Here is a 25,140-nt window from a genome sequence, read left to right as displayed (position 1 = left end):
TTGGGTATATACCCAGTAATGGGATGGCTGGGTCAAATGGTATTTCTAGTTCTAGATCCCTGGATTGGTTCCTTTTAAGGGCTGTGAGGGAGGATGTGTTCCTGGCCTCTCTCCTTGGACTATGGATGGCTGTCCTCTCTTGTCTCTTTACGCCATCTTCCCTCTATGTCTACTTCTGTGTCCAGATTTCCCCTTTTTTGAAGGAGACCACTAATATGCATATTGATCTTTTTAAAGAACAAGCTTTTGTTTCATTTATTTTCTCTCTATTGTTTTTCTATATCCAATAGCATTGACTTCTGGTGTTTATTTTGTTTTCTGTCTCCTTGCTTTGGGTTTAATTGGCTGTTATTTTTCTAGTTTCTGAAAGTGGAAGTTTGTACTATTGATTTAAGACTCTTCTATTCTCATATACCCATTTAATACCAGAAAATTTGAGGCTGGGCACGGTGGCTCACACCTGTAATCCCAACACTTTGCGGGGCCGAGAAAGGCAGATCACAAGGTCAGGAGTTCGAGGCCAGTCTGGCCAACATAGTGAAACCCCATCTCTACTAAAAATACAAGAAATTAGCCAGGTACAGGCCGGGCGTGGTGGCTCACGCCTGTAATCCCAGCACTTTGGGAGGCTGAGGCAGGTGGATTATGAGGTCAGGAGATCGAGACCATCCTGGCTAACACGGTGAAACCCCGTCTCTACTAAAAAATATGAAAAAAATTTAGCCAGGCATGGTGGCGGGCGCCTGTAGTCCCAGCTACTCCGGAGGCTGAGGCAGGAGAATGGCGGGAACCCGGGAGGCGGAGCTTGCAGTGAGCCGAAATCCCGCCACTGCACTCCAGCCTGAGAGACAGAGGGACACTCCATCTCAAAAAAAAAAAAAAAAAAAAAGGAATTAGCCGGGTGTGGTGGCAGTCGCCTGTAATCCCAGCTACTTAGGAGGCTGAGGCAGGAGAATAGTGTGAACCTGGGAGGCGGAGGATGCAGTGAGCGGAGATTGTGCCATTGCACTCCAGCCCGGGCGATAGTGTGAGACTCGGTCTCAAAAAAAAAAAGTAGAAAGTTCTCTCTGCTCTATTTTATGAAGTTTAATATGTTGTAATTTTATTTCATTAAGTCAGTTTAAAATATTTTCTGGCCAGGCACAGTGGCTCACGCCTGTAATCCTGGCACTTTGGGAGGCCAAGACAGGCGAATCACCTGAGGTCAGGAGTTCGAGATCAGCCTGGCCAATATGGTAAAACCCCGTCTCTACTAAAAATACAAAAATTAGCTGGGTGCAGTGGCAAGCGCCTGTAATCCCCGCTACTCAGGAGGCTGAGGCAGGAGAATCTCTTGAAACCAGGGGCAGAGGTTGCAGTGAGCCAAGATCATACCACTTCATTCCACCCTGGGTGAAAGAGCGAGACTACGTCACACATGCACACAGACAAAACTACACATGTATATATTTTCTAATTTCTCTTGAGACTTCTTCTCTGGCCCATGATTTATTTAGAAGTGTGTTGCTTCATTTCCAAATATTTAGGGGTTTTCCAGATATTTTTCAGTTCTTTTTTTTTTTTTTAATTTGAGATAGGGTCTCCCTCTATCACCCAGGCTGGAGTGAAGTGGTGCTATCATGGCTCACGGCAACCTCCACCTCCCTGGTTCAAGTGATTCTTGAGCCTCAGCCTCCCCAGTGGCTGGGGTTACAGGCACCCTGCACCACGCCCAGCTAACTTTTGCATTTTAGTAGAGACAAAACATTATTTTCAAGTACACTTGGAACATTCACCAAGATAGACCATATTATGGGCCTTTATATTTAAAAAATGTTTAAAAATGTAGGTGATACATTCTCTGATCATAATGGAATTACACTAGAAATCAAGAAATCAGCCACGTGTGGTGGCTCACGCCTGTAATCCCAGCACTTTGGGAGGTCGAGGCAGGTGGATCACCTGAGATCAGGAGTTTGAGACCAGCCTGGCCAACATGGTGAAACCCTGTCTCTAATAAAAATACAAACATTATCTGGGTGTGGTGGCTGGTGCCTGTAATCCCAGCTACTCGGGAGGCTGAGGCAGGAGCATCGCTTGAACCCGGGAGGCAGAGATTGCAGTGAGCTGAGATCTCGCCACTGCTCTCCAGCCTGGGTAACAGAACGAGACTCCATCTCAAAAACAAAAACAAACAAACAAACAAAAGTTTAAAAATACAAAAATTAGCCAGGTGTGGTGGCACAGGCAGGAGAATCGCTTGAACCTGGGAGGTGGAGGTCGCAGTGAACCAAGATCGCGCCACTGCACTCCAGCCTGGGCAACAGAGGGAGACTTGGTCTCAAAAGCAAACAAAAAACAATTTGATTAAATTGGTTGATAGTGTTGTTCAGCTCTTTTATGTCCTTGCTGATTTTTTTCTTTTTTTCTTTTTTTTTTTTTTTTTGAGATGGAGTTTCGCTCTTTTTGCCCAGGCTGGAGTGCAATGGCACAATCTCGGCTCACCGCAACCTCCACCTCCCGGGTTCAAGCCATTCTCCTGCCTCAGACTCCCGAGTAGCTGGGATCTGGGATTACAGGCATGCACCACCATTCCCGGCTAATTTTTTGTATTTTTAGTAGAGACAGCATCTCACCAGGTTGGCCAGCCTGGTCTCAAACTACTGACTTCAGGTGATCTGCCCACTGCAGCCTTCCAAAGTGCTGGGATTACAGACATGAGCCACCGTGCCCAGTCCTTGCTGATTTTCTGTTTTATCATTTACTGAAAGAAGAGAGTTGATATCCGCAAGTATAATGGTGACTTTATTTCCCTTTTTAGATCATTTTTGCATTATATATTTAGGAACTTTATAAGCGCATACACATTCAGAATTGTCATGTCTTCTTGATGAATTAACCCTTTAATCATCATATAATGCCCTTTTTTCTCTGATAATTTTTTTCTTGTTCTAAATCTACTTGTTATTAATATAATCATTTCAACTTTTAAAAAATTTTTATTTTATTAAATAAAATATTTTGGCCTGGCATGGTGGCTCACCCCTGTAATCCCAGCACTTTAGGAGGCCGAGGCGTGCAGATCACGAGGTCAGGAGATCGAGACCATCCTGGCTAACATGGTGAAACCCCGTCTCTACTAAAATACAAAAAAAATTAGCTAGGTGTGGTGGTGGGCGCCTGTAGTCCCAGCTACTCGGGAGGCTGAGGCAGAATGGCGTGAACCCGGGAGTGGAGCTTGCAGTTAGCCAAGATTGCCCCACTGCACTCCAGTCTAGGCGACAGAGCAAGACTCTGTCTCAAAAAAAAAAATTTTTTTTGCAGAGACAGGGTCTCCTGTATTACCCAGGTTGGTCTTGAACTCCTGGGTTCAAAGGATCCTCCCACCTCAGCCTCACAGAGTGCAGGGATTACAGGCGTAAACCACCATGCCTGGCCTTGTATGTCAATTCTAATGGCTGGATGTGTGTGTGTGTGTGTGTGTGTGCGCGCGCTGGCATCTATTGATTGTTTTTTCTTTGAGATTTGTTGAGATTTTCCTTGTTGAGTAACTTTGTGTTGTATCCTGAGCATTTAAAATATTGTCTGGTGGCCGGGCGCGGTGGCTCACATCTGTAATCCCAGCACTTCGGAAGGCCGAGGGCAGATCACCTGGGGTTGGGAGTTTGAGACCAGCCTGACCAACATGGAGAAACCCCGTCTCTACTAAAAATACAAAATTAGCCGGGCGTGGTGGTGCATGCCTGTAATTCCAGCTACTCAGGAGGCTGAGGCAGGAGAATCGCTTGAACCTGGGAGGCGGAGGTTGCGGTGAGCCAAGATTGCGCCATTGCACTCCAGACTGGGCAACAACAGCAAAACTCCGTCTCAAAAAAAAATAATAATAAAAATAAATAAATAAATAAATAAAATAAAATATTGTCTTGTGGCCAGGTGTGGTGGTTCATGCCTGTAATCACAGCAATTTGGGAGGCCAAGGCGGGTGGATCACCTGAGGTCAGGAGTCGAGACCAGCCTGGCCAGCATGGTGAAACCCCATCTCTACTAAAAACACAAAAAATGAGCCGGGTGTGATGGTGGCAGCCTGTAATCTCAGCTACTCCAGAGGCTGAGGCAGGAGAGTGGCTTCAACCTGGGAGGCGGAGGTTGCAATGAGTCAAGATCGTGCCATTGCACTCCAACCTGAGCAACAAGAGTGAAACTCTGTCTCAAAAAAAGTAATAAATAATAAATAAATAAATAAAATAAAATATTGTCTTGTGAGACTCTGGGTCCTGTTAAAAGCCTGTGAAAGACCCGGCACAGTGGCTTGCACCCATCATCTCAGCACCTTGCACCCATCATCTCAGCACCTTGGGAGGCTGAAGTGGGAGGATCGCTTGAGCCTAGGAGTTTGAGATCAGCCTGGGCAGCATGATGAAACCTTGTCTCTATGAAAAATAAAAATAAAAAAAAAAAAAGGCCAAGCGTGGTGGCTCATGCCTGTAATTCCAGCACTTTGGGAGGCCAAGGCGGGTGGATCACGAGGCCAGGAGATCGAGACCATCCTGGCTAACACGATGAAACCCCATCTCTACTAAAAATACAAAAAAATTAGCCGGGCGTGGTGGCGGGCACCTGTAGTCCCAGCTACTCGGGAGGCCGAGGCAGGAGAATGGCGTGAACCTGGGAGGCGAAGCTTGCAGCAAGCCGAGATCACTCCACTGCACTCCAGCCTGGGTGACAGAGCGAGACTGCATCTCAAAAAAAGAAAAATACAAAAAAAATTAGCCAGGCATGGTGGCATGCACCTGTAGTCCCAGCTACTTGGGAGGCTGAGGTGGGAGGATTGCTTGAACCAGGGAGGTGGAGGCTGCAGTGAGCTGTTACTGCACCACTGCACTCCAGCTTAGGTGACAGAGTCAGACCCTGTCTCAATAATAATAATATTCATAATAATTTAAACAACAACAACAAAATACTCAAAATTTTCCTCACACTGTCTGGCTAACAGGGGCGCGTTTTCCTGGTTCTCTGGCCAGAATATTAAACTTTATTTTGAAGGTTTTTGCTGCTGGTGTCAAACACAGTTTCCTGATTCAGAGTCCTTTGGGTCAAGGCCAGAAAATACAGAAAGAAAATTCACCAGGAAACTTTCCACTGCCATGCTGGCTGTTCTTCAAATGTTGACTTCCTATGCCAATCTATTTTCTATTGTTTACTTTTCAGAGGTCCTCCTTAAGTAGTTGCTTTCTCTATTTGTCCAGAGTTTGTTTTTTGTTTTTTGTTTTCTTTTTTCTTTTTTAGATGGAGGCTCGCTCCGCAGCCTAGGCTGGAGTGCAGTGGCATGAACTTGGCTCACTGCACCCTCTGCCTCCTGGGTTCAAGTGATTCTTCTGCTTCAGCCTCCCAAGTAGCTGGGATTACAGGTGCCCGCCACCATGCCCAGCTAATTTTTGTATTTTTAGTAGAGACAGTGTTTCGCCGTGTTGACCAGGCTGATCTCGAACTCCTGACCTCTAGTGATCCACCTTCCTTGGCCTCCCAAAGTGCTGGGATTACAGGCGTGAGCCACCGTGCCCAGGCTGTCCAGAGTTTTTTGTTGTAATCAGTGGGAGAGAGGGCTATGGTAGTCTTACTCCACTTTAGCCTCCATTCTCTCTCTCTTTTTTTTCGGGGGGTGGGGAACAGGGTCTCAGCTGGAGTGCAGTGGTGTGTGATCATGGTTCACTGTAGCCTCAACCTCCTGGGCTCAAACGATCCTTCCACTTTAGCCTCCCAAGTATCTGGGAGTACAGGCTTGTGTCACCATGCTCAGCTAATTTTTTTACTTTTTTTGAGACAAGACCTCACTATGTTGCCCAGGCTGGTCTTAAACTCCTGGGATCAAGCAATCCTCATGCTTTGGCCTCGAAAAGTGCTGGGATTACAGGCGTGAGCCACCACACCCAGCCTTTCTCTTTTATTTTAATGTCTTTTTTCCTTTTGAGATAATTTTAGTCTTACAGAAGATGTAAAAATAGTACAGGGAGTTCCTGTATACCCTTCACCTGGCTTCCCCTTCTGTCAACATCTCAAACAGTGACAGAACATTTATCAAAACTAAGAAATTAACCTTGGTACATTACTATGAACTAAAGTACAGAAGTTTTTCGATTTCATCTGTTTTCCTACTTATGTCCTTTTTCTATTCTGGGATCCAAACCAGGATCTTTTTTTTTCTTTGTTTTTTTTAGACGGAGTCTTGCACTGTTGCCCAGGATGGAGTGCAGTGGTGCAATCTTGGCTCACTGCAAGCTCCACCTCCCAGGTTCAAGCCATTCTCCTGCCTCAGCCTCCCAAGTAGCTGGGACTACAGGCGCCCGCCACCACGCCCGGCTAATTTTTTTTTTTTTTTTTTTAGTAGAGACGGGGTTTCACCATGTTAGCCAGGATGGTCTGGATCTCCTGACCTCACGATCTGCCCGCCTTGGCCTCCCAAAGTGCTGGGATCACAGGCATGAGCCACCCTGCCCGGCCTAAACCAGATTTTTCTTTTCTTGTTTTTTCTTTTCAGACAGAGTCTCACTCTATGGCCCAGGCAGGAGTGTAGTGGCATGATCTCAGCTCATTGCAACCTCCGCCCCCCAGGCTCCAGCGATCCTCCCACCTCAGCCTTCTGAGTAGCCCGGACTACAGGAGTGAGCCCACCACACCCAGCTAATTTCTTGTATTTTTTTGTAGAGACAGGGTTTCACCATGTTGCCCAGACTGGTCTCAAACTCCTGAGCTCAAGCAATCCTCCTGCTCAGGCTCTCAAAGTGCTGGGATTACAGGTGTGAGCCACCACACCCGGCACCAGCAGTCTTTTTCAATCTGTGACAGTTCCTCGGTCTTTCCTTCTTTTTAGTGACCTTGACACTTTTGAAGAGTCCTATTCAGCTGCTTGGTAGAATGTCTTTCAAGTTGGATTTGTCTGAGATTTTCTTGTGATCAAATTGAAGTCATGAATTATGGGGAAAATGTCACAGAAGTGGTGTCATGCCTTTCTCAGTGCATCCTTGCAGAGGCCCTGATGTTGACATGTATGACCACCAATGTTAACCTTGATCAGTTATCTAGGGCAGTATGTACTGGACTTCTCCACTGTAAAATTATTATTTTAGGCCGGGTGCGATGGCTCAGGCCTGTAATCCCAGTACTTTGGGAGGCCGAGGCGGGTGGATCACGAGGTCAGGAGTTCAAGACCAGCCTGGCCAACGTGGTGAAACCCCGTCTCTACTAAAAACACAAAAATTAGCTGGGCGTGGTGGCGTGCACCTGTAATCCCAGCTACTGGGGAGGCTGAAGCAGGAGAATTGCTTGAACCCGGGAGGTGGAGGTTGTGGTGAGCTGAGATTGCACCACTGCACTCCATCCTGGGTGATAAAGTGAGACTCCATCTCAAAAAAAAAATTATTTTACTCTGTGTAGTTATTAAATATACTTAGGGAGATACTTTGAAACTATGAAAATATCCTTTTTCTGCTTGAAGTTTAACCCCTTGAATTGGGCATCCTTTGGTAGATCATTATCTTCACTGTCAGTGCTTAGTAAGTTATAGTCATGATGATGATGATGATGATGATGATGATGATGAACTGGATCCTAGAAGAGCACTTGCCAGCCAGGTACCTGGAACTAGTTTTTCCTCTTGGAGCCTCACCTTTCTCATTCATAAAATGGGACAATCATGGATCTGACCTCACTGAGTTGTGGAGGTGTGTTGAACCGAGATACTGACAGCAAAACACCCAGCACAGGATTTGACACATAGCAGGTATTTTGGTTTGGGAATGTCACTGCTAGGGGACTGAATTGTGCAGGGTGGGAGGTGGCCATGTGGGGCACCTGGGGGCTCTGGGTGGGAATGATCCTAAAGCAATCCCTGCAATTGTCTGTAGTCAACAAGAGAGAGGAGGGTTGTCTCTGGAGGTCAGGAAGGGAGCCCGAGAGAGTTTCCAAACTAGACCAGCTTTCTGGAGGAGGTGAATTCAGAAAAATGAGGCTTGGAAGACATCACTGGAAGTCATTTGTGCAAAGTCTGGAGGTTGGAACAGAAAAGGGAGGTCATGGCAGGTAGGCACTAACTGAGCCCTCATGCAACAATAGGTTTTGGTGACCAAAGCCACTCTCAGTACCCCCTTCCAGGGCTGGGGACGAGGCTGCCAGGGGATGGCAGGTGCCTGAGTGCCCCTCTTCCCAATGTCAAGGCATATGCAGGATTATCCCAGAAACTCTACCCAGCTGGATGAACGGAGTTGAACCTGAGTGTGGTGGGCATACATCTATTCATCCACTCTCTCATTTATTCAGCAAATATTTATTAAGCACCAACTATGTGCCAGGCTCTGGGCTGCACAGTGAGCACATGGCAGAGAACACAGCAGTTCATGGAGCACCCATTCCAGAGACAGAAAACATGGTAAGCAATCAAATAAACACGATGGTTCTGGCTACAACAAATTACCATAACAAATGCTCCATAAATTACCCCAAAATTTAGTGGCTTAAAACAACAACCGTTTTACTATATCTCACAGATTCTGTGGGTCAGGGATTAAGGTGGAGCATAGTTGAATAATTCTTCTGTTCCCTGTTTTTTTTTTTTTTTTTTTTTGACTCAGAGTCTCACCCTGTAGCCCAAGATGGAGTGCAATGGCATGATCTCAGTTCACTGCAACCTCCACCTTCCCAGGTTCAAGCAATTCTCCTACCTCAGCCTCCCAATTAGCCGGGATTACAGGCATGCACCACCATGCCTGGCTAATTTTTTTTTTTTTTTTTGGAGACAGAGTTTTGCTTTTGTCACCCAGGCTGGAGTGCAGTGGCACGATCTTGGCTCACTGCAACCTCCCCCTCCTGGGTTCAAGCGATTCTCCTGCCTCAGCCTCCTGAGTAGCTGGGATTACAGATGTTTGCCACCATTCCCGGCTAAGTTTTTTGTATTTTTACAGGTGTGAGCCACGCGCCCAGCCGGCTAAGTTTTTTTGTATTTTTAGTAGAGATGGGGTTTCACCATGTTGGCCAGGCTGGTCTCCAACCCCTGACCTCAGGTGATCCACCCACCTCGGCCTCCCAAAGTGCTGCTATTAAAGGCATGAGCCATCACAGCCAGCCCCCATCTCCTTTCAACCTGTTTTTTGTTGTTGTTTCCTTCTTTATCACCATTCACATCTGTAATTGTCCTCCGGGCAAGGAACTGAACCTCTCTGAACACACTGCACTTAGAATAGCTTATTATCCTCATGACAGTTTTTTTTTTTTTTTTTTTTTTTTTTTTTTTTTTTTGAGACGGAGTCTTGCTTTGTCGCCCAGGCTGGAGTGCAGTGGCGCGATCTCGGCTCACTGCAAGCTCCACCTCCCGGGTTCACGCCATTCTCCTGCCTCAGCCTCCCGAGTAGCTGGGACTACAGGCGCCCACTACCACGCCCGGCTAATTTTTTTTTGTATTTTTAGTAGAGACGGGGTTTCACCGTGTTAGCCAGGATGGTCTCGATCTCCTGACCTCGTGATCCGCCCGCCTCGGCCTCCCAAAGTGCTGGGATTACAGGCGTGAGCCACCGCGCCCGGCCTGACAGTTTTTGTTTGTTTGTTTGTTTTATAATTAGAGACAGGGTCTCATTATGTTACCCACTCCTGGGCTCAGGCTCAGGTGGTCCTGTCCCCTCAGCCTCCAAAGTAGCTGGGACTACAGATGCACCCTGGCACCCCGGCTTAGTTTCTTTTCTTTTCTTTCTTTGTTTTTTGTTTTTTGTTTTTTTTCTTTTTGAGACAAAGTTTCGCTCCTGTTGCCCAGGCTGGAGTGCGATGGCGCCATCTTGGCTCACCGAAACCTCCGCCTCCCGGGTTCAAGCGATTCTCCTGCCTCAGCCTCCAGAAGAGCTGGGATTACAGGCATGTGCCACCATGTCCGGCTAATTTTTTTGTATTTTTTTTAGTAGAGACGCGGTTTCTCCATGTTGGTCAGGCTGGTCTCAAACTCCCGACCTCAGGTGATCCGCCTGCCTTGGCCTCCCAAAGTGCTGGGATTACAGGCGTGAGCCACTGCACCTGGCCATTTTATTTCTTAATGGCCTCAAATTTTTGACATTCTTCCTGTCAAAAGGGGGGTGTATGTCTCCTCCCTTTTGAACCTGAGAGGGCTTCTGTGACTGCTTGAACCAGTAGATCACAGTGAAATGGTGCTGTAATCCCAGCACTTTGGGAGGCTGAGCCAGGTGGATCAATTGAGCCCAGGAGTTTGAGACCAGCTTGGGCAACATGGTGAAACAAAAAATACAAAAATTAGCTGGGCATGGTGGCGTGCACCTGTAGTCCCAGCTACTTGGGAGGCTGAGGTGGGAGGATCACTTGAGCACTCTGAGAGGCCCTACTTGGAAGGATTGCTTGAGCCCAGGAATTTGAGACTAGCCTGGACAACAAAGTGTGACCCCATTTCTACAAAAATGAAAAGAAAAAAAAATTAGCCAGGCGTGATGGCACACACCTGTGGTCCCAGCTACATGGGAGGCTGAGGCGAGAGGATCACTTCAGTCCAAGAGTTCAAGCCTGAAGTGAGTCATGATCGCACCACAGTACTCCAGCCTACAGAGTGAGACCCTGTCTCAAAAAAAAAAAAAAAAAAAGAAGGAGATGGGATGGTCGGGGAAGACCCTCTGAGCCAACCTTTGGGCTGAAAGCTGAAGGACATGAAGATACGCAGGGTGTAGAATTTGAGGCACAGGCAAAGTCTCCCCAGTTACGAAAGAGCAACTGAAAGGAAACCAAAGTGACTGGAGGGGAGTGGCAAGGGGAGAGTTAGGGGAAGTGGGTGGATGTAGGCAGGAACCAGGCCTTACTGTGCCTTGTAGGCTATGGTAACAAATGAGGATTTTATTCCAAAAGTAACGAATGCCACAGGGAGCATTTAAGCGAGCAAGTGACATGATCCTTGTATTTTTTAAAAGGATCTCTCTGGCTGTCATGTGGAGAATGAGGGGGAAATGGAAGCAGGGTGACTGAGGAGGCTATTGCAGTATCCCAGTGAGATGATGGGCACCAGGGTAATGGCCAAGGGGAAGGGCAGAAATGCATAAATTTGGGATATATTTAAGAGTTAAGGCCGGGCATGGTGGCTCATGCCTGTAATCCCAACACTTTGTGAGGCTGAGGCAGGTAGATCACCTGAGGTCAAGGAGTTCGAGACCAGCCTGGACAACATGGTGAAACCCCATCTCCACTAAAAATACAAAAATTAGCTGAGCGTGGTGGCACATGCCTGTAATCCCAGCTACTCAGGAGGCTGAAGCAGTAGAATTGCCTGAACCTGGGAGGCAGAGGTTGCAGTGAGCCGAGATCCTGCCACTGCACTACAGCCTGGGCGACAGAGCAAGACTCCATCTCAGAAAAAAAAAAGGCGGTAAGACCAGGCGCACTGGCTGACGTCTGTAATCCCAGCATTTTGGGAGGCCGAGGCAGGTAGGTCAATTGAGCCCAGGAGTTTGAGACCAGCCTGGGTAGCATGATGAAACAAAAAATACAAAAATTAGCCAGGTGTGGTGGTGCACACCTGTAGTCTCAGCTACTTGGGAGGCCAAGGTGGGAGGATCGCTTGAGCCCAGGAGACAGATGTTGCAGTGAATCAAGACTGTACCACTGCACTCCAGCCTGGGCCACAGAGTGAGACTTTGTCTTTGAGGGGGTGGAAAAAAAAGCATTAGAGTTGGCAGGACTTGGAGATGCAGTGAGTGTGAATGTGTATTTGTCTTGGGATGGTTTTTTTTTTTTTTTTTTTTGAGATAGAGTCTCGCTCTGTCACCCAGGCTGGAGTGCAGTGGTGCAATCTCAGTTTACTGCCTCCCAGGTTCAAGCAATACTCCTGCCTCAGCCTCTCAAGTAGCTGGGACTACAGTCGCGTGCCACCACGCCTGGCTAACTTTTGTATTTTTAGTAGAAATGGGGTTTCACAATGTCAGCCAGGATGATCTCAATCTCCCGACCTCGTGATCCACCCACCTCGGTCTCCTAAAGTGCTGGGATTACAGGCATGAGCCACCACGCCCGGCGGGATGGTTTTCAAAGAGCATCCTGTGTTTCTAGTTTGCCCAGATTATTATTATTATTATTATTATTATTATTATTATTATTATTATTATTTGAGACGGAGCCTTTCTCTGTTGCCCAGGCTGGAGTGCAGTGGCCAGATCTTGGCTCACTGCAACTTCCGCCTCCTGGGTTCAAGCAATTCTCCTGTCTCAGCCTCCTGAGTAGCTGGGATTACAGGCATGCACCACCATGCCCGGCTAATTTTTGTGTTTTTAGTAGAGACAGGGTGTCACCATGTTGGTCAGGCTGGTCTCAAACTCCTGACCTCGTGATCCGCCCACCTCAGCCTCTCAAAGTGCTGAGATGACAGGTGTGAGCCCACCGTGCCCAGCTGCCCAGATTCTAAAACCAGCCTAGAAGACTATTTTAAGGGTAAAATACAGTCTTGTTAATCTTCAAAATGAGAAGGAAATATATTCTCATGCCTCACTCCCAGAATCACTTCCAAGGCTATGACCTTAGCCCAAGAGGCCAGGTCTGAGGGATTCTGGGCAAGTCACTGAACTTCTCCGGGCTTTCCTTTTCCTATCTCTACAATGAGTGCGCTGGGTTAAGCTGTATGTAAGGGACCTTCCAGTTCTGATTATTCTGTTTAATCAAAATAGACTCCAGTCCAACCTAGTAATGTTTAAATTGTGCATCACCTAGGATGCAGCCATCCTACTCCTTTTAACGCATATTCACTGAGAGCATTCAGAGCAGCACTGCTGATAACAGCAAAACCTATGAAACAATCCAAAGGTCCATCACAGGAGACTGGGGCAATAAATCACATAATAGAATACTACAAAGTGGGCTGGGTGCGGTGGCTCACGCCTGTAATCTCTGCACATTGGGAGGCCAAGGTGGCGGATCACCTGAGGTCGGGAGTTCAAGACAAGCCTGACCAAAATGGAGAAACCCCGTCTCTACTAAAAATACAAAATTAGCTGGGCATGGTGGCGCATGCCTGTAATCCCAGCTACTCGGGAGGCTGAGGCAGGAGAATCGCTTGAACCCAGGAGGCAGAGTTTGCGGTAAGCTGAGATCGTGCCATTGCACTCCAGGTTGGGCAACATGAGCAAAACTCCATCTCAAAAAAAAAAAAAGAATACTACAAAGTGGTGAAAATGAATGAATGAAGGCAAGAAATCAACATGGATGACTCTCATGTAATTCATGTTGCATGAGAAAATCAGGTTGCAGAAAATTGCATATAGTATGATTTTATTTATATAAAAGGCAAAACCAGGTAATATCAAGTAATGGATTGTTTAAGGATGCATACTTGTACATATGTGAAAAAAAATAAAAGAACAAGCCATTGATTAACACAAAGTTCTGGATAAGAGGTAAAATCTTATGGGGAATTTATCCTGAAGGGCAAACACAGGCTTCAAATGAACTAATATTCTATTTCAAGCAGAGAGGCTGGTACTTAAGTGTGTGTTTTATAGTTTTATATATATACATATGTGTGTATACATATATGTGTATATATACAAATATGTGTGTATATATACATGTTTATATATACATATATACACATATATACATATGTATATACATATATACATACATACACATATATACATATGTATATACATATATACATACATACACATATACATATATACACACACATATATATATACACACATACACACACACACATATATATATACACACACACTTTTTTTTTTTTTTTGAGACAGAGTCTTTGTTGCCCAAGCTGGAGTGCAGTGGCGCCATCTCAGCCTCCCAAAGTGCTGGGATTAAAGGCGTGAGCCACCGCACCTGGCCGGTTTTATTATTATCTTTAAACTGCAGACGTGTGATATCTGCTCTATTGTAGATATGACACATTTCACAATTGAAAAAAAGAAATTTCCAAGATTAGGCCAGGCGTGATGGCTCACACCTGTAATCCCAGCACTCTGGGAGGCCGAGGTAGGCAGATCACCTGAGGTCAGGAGTTCAAGACCAGCCTGGTCCACATGGCGAAACCCCATCTCTACTAAAAATACAAAAAATGAGCCAGGCTTGGTGGCGAGCCCAGATTGCGCCACTGCACTCTAGCCTGGGCGAGCCCAGATTGCGCCACTGCACTCTAGCCTGGGCGAAAGAGTGAAACTCTGCCTCAAAAACAAAAAACAAAAAACAAAAACAAAAACAAAAAACAAAATTAGCTTGAGCGCCGTGGCTCACGCCTGTAATCCCAGCACTTTGAGAGGCTGAGGCAGGCGTATCACCTGAGGTCGGGAGTTCGAGACCAGCCTGACCAACATGGAGAAACCCGTCTCTACCAAAAATACAAAATTAGCCAGGCGTGGTGGCTGGCGCCTGTAATCCTAGCTATTCGGGAGGCTGAGGCAGGAGAATCGCTTGAACCCAGGAGGTGGAGTTTGCAATGAGCCAAGATCGCGCCACTGCACTCCAGCCTGGGCTACAAAAAAAAAAAAAAAAAAAAAAAAAAAAAAGCCGGGCGCGGTGGCTCACGCCTGTAATCCCAGCACTTTGGGAGGCCGAGGCAAGCGGATCACGAGGTCAGGAGATCGAGACCACGGTGAAACCCCGTCTCTACTAAAAATACAAAAAAATTAGCCGGGCGCGGTGGCGGGCGCCTGTAGTCCCAGCTACTGGGGAGGCTGAGTCAGGCGAATGGCGTGAACCCGGGAGGCGGAGCTTGCAGTGAGCCGAGATCGAGCCACTGCACTCCAGCCTGGGCGACAGAGTGAGACTCCGTCTCAAAGAAAAAAAAAAAAAAAAAGAAAGAAAAGAAAGAAGAAAGAAAAGAAAAAGAAAAGAAATTTCCAAGATTAGCCCAAGATCTCCTCCTTTAAAAGGGAGGGAATGCCGGGCGCGCTGGCTCACGCCTGTAATCCCAGCATTTTGGGAGGCTGAGGCGGGCGGATCACGAGGTCAGGAGACCGAGACCATTCTGGCTAACACGGTGAAACCCCCTCTCTACTAAAAATACAAAAAATTAGCTGGGCGTGGTGGCGGGCGCCTGTAGTCCCAGCTACTCCGGAGGCCGAGGCAGGAGAACGGCGTGAACCCTGGAGGCGAAGGTTGCAGTGAGCCGAGAACGTGCCACTGCACTCCAGCCTGGGCGACAGAGCGAGACTCCATCTCAGAAAAAAAAAAAAAGGGAGGGAATGAGGCTCATAGGGGGTTGTCACAAGCAAGGAAGAGGAAAGAGGATGAGAGAATGGGGGAAACGGTAGCCAAAGGGGGCCTGAGAGAAGGGGCTGAGGGTTTACATGTGCGCAGAACTCTTCACTCTCCTAACACGCTTGCAGCTCTGGCTGCAGTTCCCAAGGCGTCCACTAGAGGCCACCAAGGCATCAGCCTCCGCCTCTCGCAGCAACTAGGCCGCCTTTCTCGCCCACGGTGGCATAGCCCGGGCTCTGCCCGGGAGGGGGCGCTGGTGGCCAAAAGGAAGACGGGAGCGGGCACAGCGCCTGCGTTTGCAGCTGCATGAGACCAGCTGCTCTGGAAAGCGCTGGCCCGCCTCCCAGCTCTTCTCTGCCGTCCAGACATTTTAGGGTCTCAAACCCAAAAACCGGGCCGGGCAGGGTGGCTCACGCCTGTAATCCCAGTGCTTTGGGAGGCAGAGGCGGGAGGATTGCTTGAGCCCAGGATTTTGAGGCCAGCCTGGGCAACCATGCAAGACCCCGTCTCTATTAAAACAACAACAGGCCGGGCCCGGTGGTTCACGCCTGTAATCTCAGCACTTTGGGAGGCCGAGGCGGATGGATCACCTGAGGTCAGGCGTTGGAGACCATCCTGGCCAACATGATGAAATCCCGTCTCTACTAAAAATACAAAAAATTAGCTGGACGTGGTGGTGCACGCCATAGCCCCAGCTACTCGGGAGGCTGAGGCAGAAGAATCGCTTGAACCCAGAAGGCAGAGGTTGCAATGAGTCGAGATTGCGCCACTGCACTCCAGCCTGGTGACAGAACGAGACTTTGTCTCAAAAATTTAAAAAAAAAAAAAAAAATTAGCTGGGCGTGGTGGCAGGCGCCTGTAACCCCAGCTACTTGGGAGACTGAGGCATGAGAATCGCTTGAACCCAGGAGGTGGGGGTTGCAGTGAGTTGAGATGGTACCATTGCACTCCAGCCTGGGCGACAAGGAGGAAACTGTCTCAAAAAATATATAAATAAATAAAAATAAATTAATAAAATAACAAAACAAACCCAAGCAACGAACAGCACCCACAGACACGATTCTTTGTCTTCTGCAGCTATGCCTTCAAGCTTGGGCCCTGCTCGTTCTCGTCTATATATAAAGAAGAGGATCTAGGTTTGTGCAGCCTCTAAGGAAAAGAATACAACATTTTGCAAATCTTGCAAAACACACAGAAATCATGCTAACACATGGCTGATACTCTTTCCATGTGAGGAGGCTTGAAGTTTAAGCTTAATTTCCAGGTAAATGCATCTCTGATTACACATCTGCATATTTATCTACTGCGTGTCTCCCACTAAGAATGTAAGTTCCAAGACTGCAAGAATTTGTATCTGAATTGTTAACTCCTGGGGCCCCGTTCCTAGTATATTGTAGAAGCTTTATAAACTATTTGTTGAAAGAACCAGTTGGGGCTAGTTTCACAGGTAGAAGTACAATGGCCTAGCCTGAGGCTTGAGGAGTGCAAAGGTTTGGGATGATATCACTGGAACCTCAAAATGGTGAGTATAACACCCATTTAAAAGCTGGGAATGAGGCTGGGCGTGGTGGCTCACACCTGTAATCCCAGCACTTTGGGAGGCCAAGGCGGGCAGACCACGAGGTCAGAAGGTCGAGACCAACCTGGCCAACACGGTGAAACCCCGTCTCTACTAAAAACACAAAAATTAGCTGGGCGTGGTGGCACGTGCCTATAATCCCAGCTACTTGGGAGGGTGAGGCAGGAGAATCACTTGAACCTGGGAGACACAGGTTGCAGTGAGCTGAGCTCCTGCCACTGCACTCCAGGCTAGCAAGAGAGGGAGACTCTGTCTCAAAAAAAAAAAAAAAAAAAAAAAATGCTGGGGATGGCAGGGTGCAGTGGCTCACACCTGTAATCCCAACAATTTGGGAGGCCAAGGCAGTTGGATCACCTGAGGTCAGTAGTTCGAGACCAACCTGGCCAACATGTAGAAACCCTGTCTCTACTAAAAATACAAAAATTGCTGGGCGTTGTGGCGCACACATGTAGACTCAGCTACTGGAGAGGCTGAGGCAGGAGAATTGCTTGAACCCAGGAGGCAGAGGTTGGCAACAGAGTGAGACTCCGTCTCAAAAAAAAAAAAAAAAAAAATGCTGGGGATCCTAAGAGCCCAGGAGGTGAAGCAGGTGCCCAACCAGAAGTGGCACTGGGCCTAGAACCCGCATTTGCCTTGCCTCTTGCCCTGCCTTTGCTCCCAGCCACTGTCCTCCCTTTAACCCCCCTTGCACAAGGCCTTGATGCAACCCTGTACTGGCCTGGGGCACCCTGCTTGAGGACAGCGTTGGGAACGAGGTTTTGCAAGAGTTGCAGCAGGAAGCAGCACCAGCCAGGGCAGGTCCAGGGAGATAAGGGCACCCTCGCCCCTCCCTGTGCTCCTCCTGGCCTTCTGGTTTCCTCTTCCCTTCCCTTTCCTGGAAAGTGGCGCCCGCCTGGACCCTGGCCCCAGCCTCGCCCAGCTCCTGGCCTGGCCCTGTGACTCACCTCCTTTCTTTCCGGCAGCCATGCTGGGATGTGAGACCTGTTTGCCACCAGGAAGCCCTGCTGTGTGTGACACTGGGCAGCAGGGAGCTCTCTCTGGCTGGCAGTTCCTGGTGCTCAATAAGAGTGACTGGCATGGGTCGGGTGTGGTGGCTCACGCCTGTAATCCCAGCACTTTGGGAGGTTGAGGAGGGCTGATCACCTGAGGTCAGGAGTTCGAGACCGGCCTGGGCAACATGGTGAAACCCCGTCTCTACTAAATATATACAAATTAGCCAGATGTGGTGGTGCGCGTCTGTAATCCCAGCTACTCAGGAGGCTGAGGCATGAGAATTGCTTGAACCCGGGAGGCGGAGGTTGCAATGAGCTAAGATCACGCCACTGCACTCCAGCCTGGGCAACAGAGCGAGACTCTGTCTCAAAAAAAAAAAAAAAAAAAAAGGCCGGGCACGGTGGCCTCATGCACTTTGGGAGGCTGAGGAGGGTAGATCACCTGAGGTCAGGAGTTCGAGAGCAGCCTGGCAAACATGGTGAAACCCTGTCTCTACTAAAAATACAAAAATTAGCTGGACGTGTTGGCATATGCCTGTAATCCCAGCTTCTTGGGAAGCTGAGGCAGAAGAATTGCTTGAAACTGGGAAGCGGAGGTTGCGGTGAGTCGAGATCGCCCCATTGCACTCCAATCTGGGTGACGAGGAAAACTGTCTTAAAAAAAAAAAATAGACATTCCCCAATATGGGTTGCAAAAATTGTGATATGTGTATATTTCTTGCATTTATCTGAGTTATGCTTTTAAAACAAATAAATATAATGACCAGGTATGATTTCAGTTGGAAATAAGATGAAAGGCTTTATAAACTGGACATACTGTGGCAAGATGAGGCCCCTCATAAACCTGATTTAGACAAGTCTGATTTCTGGAAAGTCCTCTAAGGTAATGTGCAATGTGGCCTTGGGTGGGTCACCTCACCTCTTTGATGCCTCCCTTTTCTCATCTGAAAAGTGAACACAGGCCGGGCACGGTGGCTTACATCTGTAATCCCAGCTCTTCGGGAAGCTGAGGTGGGCAGATCCCTTCAGGTCAAGAGTTCGAGACTAGCCTGGCCAACATGGTGAAAACCCTTTTCTACAAAAAAATACAAAAATTAGCTGGGCATGGTGGCACGTGCCTGTAATCCCAGCTACTCGGGAGGCTGAGGCAGGAGGATCACTTGAACCTGGGAGGTGGAGGTTGCAGTGAGCCAAGATGGTGCCACTGCACCCCAGCCTGGGCAATAGAGGGAGACTCTGTCTCAAAAAAACCAAAAAAGTGAATATACCAGTAGGCCCACACCTGGTAGGGCTGTTGAGACAATCCGCTCAAAACACTTTATTGCAACATGCACTAAGTATCTACCATGAGCCTGTGCTATGCTTTTTAGGTGCATTGGTTCAATTAATCCTTGAAGCCCAGGTTCTGAAGCCCGTTTTCCAAAAAAGAAAAGAGGCTCTGACAGGTGAAGTGACGAGCATCAAGGTTGATTCTGGGCTTGTGTTCTACCTGCCTCCCTACTAAAATGTTAGCCTATTACTCTTGTTGTAGTGGTGGTGGTTGCTCTTATTAAAATGAGCATATGATGATAGCACTGGCCTCGTTAAAGTTCTGACGATTAAATGAATTGATATTGTAAAGAGTTTAGCATGGTGCCCAGCACACAATAAGCTCTCTGTATTTCTTAAATAAAATTAACAGTACAGCCCCGGAAAGGCAGAGTCCAGTGCCCAAGAAACTTGGTCCTCGGGTTTCTCGGCATCTTCCAGCCCAGCTCCTGGCTTCGTCCTGTCCAGGAGGGGTTAAGGAGTTAATGATTTCCAAAGGAGCAGGGTTTTGTGTGTTACATGCACACACACCGGTGGCCTCTGTCCCCCTCCCTCTGCGAGGCCCGGAGCCTCTTATGCAAGCCGCCGGCGCCCGCCGGTTCCCAGGCCCGGCTGCAGCTGCGGGCGGAGGGGCAGGGCGGGGGCGGCGCGCTGTTTGTCTAGCGCGGCTGTGCCAAAGACTGCGGGCCCCAGACAGCCAGGCGCCTCCGTACACCTGGGGATGCTCAGGTTAAATAGCTCCGCATTCCTCGGGCCCAGCTGATGGAAACGCTCCCAGGCCGCCGCCGAGCCGGCCTCCAGATGGGCTGGGCCTGGGCCAAAGGGGAAAAGAGGGAAACGTGGAATCCAGAGTGTGCCTGAATGGCGGGGGAGGTGGCCCAGGCCCCCGCCGCAGCCCCTTCCTCCCCTGGAAAAAGGCCCTGCATGTCGGAGTACGCGAGGGGGAACCCGCTCAGACCCCGTGGGTGGGCTTGCAGGCGGGGGCCCACACGTGGGAGGGAGTGCGTGCACACGTGTGCCTCCGAGGACACTCCAAGGACTCACAGGCGACAATTAATAATGATAATTTATAACTATGAAACATTCTGTGCCAAGCACTGTGCTAAACGTTTTACACACTTACTTTATTTCATTTATTCTGTACTACATTCCGTGAGGTTAGTACTGTAATACAGCAGCCGGTGGGGAGGGGGTAGCAAAGAACATAATTCGCCTGCAAGTACTGGGTTCTTCGATAAAATCCATAAACTGTGGAGGGGGTGTACCTGGCTTAATGTTAACGCTCAAATCATAATCTTTCATTTGATATTTTGTTCATCCCCTCTCTGAGCTTGTTCCTTCTGCTGTAAAACTGGGATCACAGTCTTGCCTTTAGCCCCACAGAGATCCATGAAATCGTTTTTGTAAAGGGTTCAGTTGAGCACAGCCAGGCTTCTGGTGCTAAGGGCTATCGATTTTATTCTATTGTTTATTGACAAAATATATTAATAGCCCTTACCTGTCTGGGACAAGTTCTTTGTCATTCCTGGGACTCAGTTTCTCCATTTGTAATACATGGGGGCTTACCTGGCAGCAATCCTTGAGGGTTGGTGCCCCCAGGACCTAACGATAGCCCAGGGAGTTGCCACGTGAACTTTTGAGGAAGGGTTTGCCCAAACACAGCTGTCCCCACCTTCACTCCAGACCCGCAGAGGCCCAGGAATGCCAACCAATCTATAGAACAGTTATACACACAGAAACCCACAGTGTGGTTCTGTGGCCCCCAGACACACAAACCCATCCATCATGCCAGACCCGTGCAGAGATGCCTACAATGCATTTAGGCAGAACACACAAGCCCAAACAGCTGGAGGTTCCACACTTATCTGCAGAACACATGTGCTCTCATTTGCCCTTCTGCACACACCCCCAAGCATACTCCTACTTACACTCCCCTCCCCCAAGCCTATATGTGAACAGTTGACCCATCCCCACTGTGGGAGTAGTGGGGGAAGATCAGCTTACTCCTGTTACATACACAGGCGTAGACACTCATACATGCTCCCCTGAGTAGGAATCCACATACATGTCCAGGAAGATTCTTAGACCCTTGCCAATGACATATTTTTCCTGCTCAGGAGCTGGGTAACGAGACTCGTCCACTCCTCAGATCCTACGCCGGAGCCCTGGGGTTGGTGGGGGAGATTTGTTTGAGCTGCCGACAGAGCCAGGCCAGAGTGAGGAGGCCGAGTCTGGACCCAGAGCAGGTGTCCCGGCAGCTGTGCCCAGCCTGGCCCTGCCAACTTGCTCACCCACTTGGATGAGCCAGGAGCCCCAGGGCTGCCTGCTGGAACCCAGAGGTAGGCTGTTGGGGGAGGTACCTCCAACTGGTGAATGGGGTGATAGAATCACTGCCTCTCACAAGCTATGGCCCTAAGCAAGTCCCTTTCCACTGGGTCTCACTTTATCCACATCTTGGCAAGGAAGTGGGTGGTCCAGCGGCCAGGTTCTCCAACTTAAATGGCTTGCTCAATACTCCCAATACAGAGGGGGGCCTGGCAGGTTTATCTGCATTTTAACAACCTCCCCAGGTGATCCAGATGGCCCAATGATCACTTTGAGAAACCCCAGAGGTCTAGAGTATTTAGTTTTATAACACTGGGGAGCAGGGAAATGGGCAGGGATGGTGGGGGGAAGAACAGACTTTAAAGACACCGGAAACACTCATTCAGGCCGGTAAGAGCAACAATCCAGATGTAGCCCTCCAATTCTCCTCCCAGAACCAGCTGTGAAGAGGGTCAGGGGTCAACCCCCAGCCCAGGCCCCTCCCCTCAACCCAAGAAGTCACTACAACTTTACCACCATCTAAATTTGTTTAATAACAAAAAAACAGCCCCACAGAACTATTGTAAAACAATATTCTCAGTCGGTGATCATTGTAATATACAATACAAAGCAATTTCCTCAGAAATCTGAGAAGCACCAAACGTGACCATTTTTTAAAATGTCTGCTTTTCAAAAAATAGAAACACACGAGTGGAATCCCACCCCCTAAAGTCTCTGGTGACTAGTAGGTGTGCAGAGAGGAGCGCCCTCTCCTCGCCAGTCCCTCAGCCCCAGGCTGGATGCAGTTAAGGGCGCAGTGGCCGCCGATCGGTCTTGTTCGCCCCCAGATCCGGCGAGGCGCGTTGGGGGAGACCCACAGAGCACGTAATTCCTCTTGCCCCCTGGATGGCTGGGGTCCGCCGGTCCCTGGGGGAGGCGCTTCAGCGACACAAGATGCGATCGTCCGCAGGAACGCATGCCGCCTGTGAAAACGAGAAGAGATGAGACCGGCGGGTTGGAGGGGACGCCGCTCCGAGCGCAGCGAACGCCCCCCTCCCCAGGAAGCACGACGGGGGAGCGCTTTTTCCAGGCTCCTTAGGCACCCCCGCATAGCCAGGTACCCGCAAAGATGGGACGGAAGTGGTGCAAACGCCCACGCCCTCTCTGGCCTCCGTTTCCCCGTCGGTATAAGAATGATCTAGTGGTCGGATCTGGATCTCACCTCGGCCGTCAGGGCGCTGATCTCGCCGTTGAGGGTGCTGAGCGGAGCCCGGACCGGCAGCCCTCGGCCCCCGGGGGTCCCAACTTCGGATTCCGAGTTCAGCTCCAACTGCAGGTCCCTGATGTAGTCGATGACGTGCTGAAGAATCTCCACCTTGCTCACCTTGCGGTTCTGGGGCAGGGTGGGCACCAGCTCCTTGAGGCGTGAGTAGCAGCCGTTCATGTCGTAGAGCAGCACGTTCACCTGCTGCTCGTCCAGCAGGGCAGGCAGGCGCGCCCCGGCGCCCCCGGCGCAGCGCGAGATGGCCACGCTCTGCTCAGACAGACAGCGCACCACCTCGCCCGCGCCGCTCGCTGTCTTGCCGGCCTTCAGCGCGCAGCTGGGGCCCGCGGCGGCGGTGGCGGTGCTGCCACTGGCGACTTTCATGATTCTTGGCGACTGGCTGAAACAGAATGGGCAAAGCGAAAGAATGAGGTGGAAACCCGAAACAAATACAGAAAACGGAGCAGTTAAGAACGTGGAATGAGAGTGCGGAGCCACAGCTGGTCTTTTATAAACACGCCACGGCCCCCGGAGGGGCGGGCTCAGAACGTTCAAAAGCAGCCAATGGGCGGCATGGGGGCGTGACCCGCGCTCCTAGGTCCAGCCTCCGCTCGTCTAGTGCCTGCTCGCAGTGTGGAAAGACGACCCGAGTTTCAGAACAGCAAGGGTGGGTCGGTGGCAGGGCACCGGGCAGGGCAGCGGGTAGAGGCGAGGGCCGCACTGGGCTCCTCTGGAAGGAGGCAAGGAAGCTAAGCCGGCATTGCCTTATAATGAAAAGACCTCAGGAATCAGTTTTTCCCATATTCACTTTCTCACTTCTCCAGCTCCATTTCACAGATGAGAGAAATTGAGGCCCGAACGGAGAAGCGGCTGGCTCTGGATAGCCCAGAGAGCTTGGGTTTCCGGACCCTCTTGGAAGATGCTGCTCGGACCCTGATCTACAAATATCAGGACCGAAATTTAAAGCGGGCGCTCCTTTATATCTGCTCCCCTGGGCTTTCTCAATTCCTAGATAATGTTGCTGTTCGTGTTCCTGAGACCCGGAGGGCCTACCCATATCCCTCCCGGGTGCGAGCAATTAATTCGGGAAAGTCTAGTAAGTTTGGGGCTGGGTGGCTGGGAAGTGAACTAGATAGAGCGCAGTGGAGTGAGGCTGCATTCGATTCCACCTTGAATTTGCAGCCCCTTGCAAAAATTTCCTGAACCTGCAACAGTTCGTGATTTTTTTAATGTTTTTTCCCATTTTTGGCTGCTTTTTTAATTTTCTTCTCAAAGACCTCAGAGCAGGGTCTCCCACGGCGCGGCAGCTGCGGAGCTACAGTCTACCCCCTCCCCTTCCCGGGCCGGTCTGTGTCAGCGTCTGAACAAGCGGCTCAGACCGTTAGACGCCAGGCTTGTGACGTCACCCATTCATAAAACCCGGACGGACTGTCAGGCTGGCGCCGCGCGGGCGGTCGCCATGGAGACGACAAACTGGGCTAGCTAGTTCCCTTGCTCCCCCTAGCCCGTCACCCGCAGACCCCGGGCGGGAGGCCTGGGAATGCGTTTCTCGCGGGCGCGGTCGCTGGGCAAGGGTCACCTTACCTCCCCGCCCGACACCTGCGAGTCTCCCAACCCAGACCCACAGCTTGGGCCGCTTGGGGTTTCTTCACCGCTCCCCCCACCTCTCCGCCCCAGCTACCCCTTCCAGCGTGGGGAAAAAGGCCTGAGTTCTCTTTCCAGCTCTGCAGCTGAGTGAATTCAGGCGGGTCGCATGCCCTCTCTGAGCCCTAATATTTAATATCTGCTTGGTATTTAAATAATAATCACAAACGTGACCATTGTTAATTTCTTACTTTGTACACCGGGCACTGTATGAAGAGTTTGTCTTGATCATCTTTTTTCATTTATTTCTTATTTTAAAAAATGAAGGCCTGCGCGGTGGCTCACGCCTGTAATCCCAACAATTTGGGAGGCCGAGGCGGGTGGATTGCCTGAGGTCAGGAGTTCGAGACCAGCCTGACCAATATGGTGAAACCCCATCTCTACTAAAAATACAAAAATTAGCCGGGCATGGTAGCGTTGGCCTGTAATCCCAGCTACTCGGGAGGCTGAGACAGGAGAATTGCTTGAACCTGGGAGGCGGAGGTTGCAGTGAGCCGAGATCGCACCACTGCACTCCAGCCTCGCGACAGTGAGACTCGTCTCAAAAAAAAAAAAAAAAAAAAAAAGGATACAGGGGGCCGGGCGCAGTGGCTCACGCCTGTAATCCCAGCACTTTGGGAGGCCGTGGTGGGCAGATCACGAGGTCAGGAGTTCGAGACCAGCCTGACCAACATGGTGAAATCCCGTCTCTACTAAAAATGAAAAATTAGCCAGGTGTGGTGGCGCGCACCTGTAATGCCCCAGCTACTCAGGAGGCTGAGGCAGGAGACTCGCTGGAACCCAGGGGGCGGAGGTTGTAGTGAGCCGAGATCATGCCACTGCACTCCAGCCTG

The 25,140-nt window shown here is 49.5% G+C and overlaps 1 protein-coding gene across 1 annotated transcript; it reads right to left on the bottom strand.

Moving 5' to 3' along the window:
* Window positions 1-21,928: 21,928 nt before the first annotated feature.
* Window positions 21,929-24,845, bottom strand: ID1 (inhibitor of DNA binding 1). The gene is made up of 2 exons (XM_004061949.5): window positions 22,622-24,845; window positions 21,929-22,382 (listed from the first exon to the last, which is right to left on the bottom strand). The coding sequence occupies exons 1-2, from the start codon at window positions 23,045-23,047 to the stop codon at window positions 22,341-22,343; spliced, it is 468 nt and encodes a 155-aa protein (XP_004061997.1). The 5' UTR covers window positions 23,048-24,845; the 3' UTR covers window positions 21,929-22,340.
* Window positions 24,846-25,140: the final 295 nt, after the last annotated feature.

Source organism: Gorilla gorilla, chromosome 21 (assembly GCF_029281585.2).
Source record: "Gorilla gorilla gorilla isolate KB3781 chromosome 21, NHGRI_mGorGor1-v2.1_pri, whole genome shotgun sequence".
Classification (NCBI taxonomy): domain Eukaryota; kingdom Metazoa; phylum Chordata; class Mammalia; order Primates; family Hominidae; genus Gorilla; species Gorilla gorilla.
This window is presented reverse-complemented; position numbering and strand designations above follow the sequence as displayed.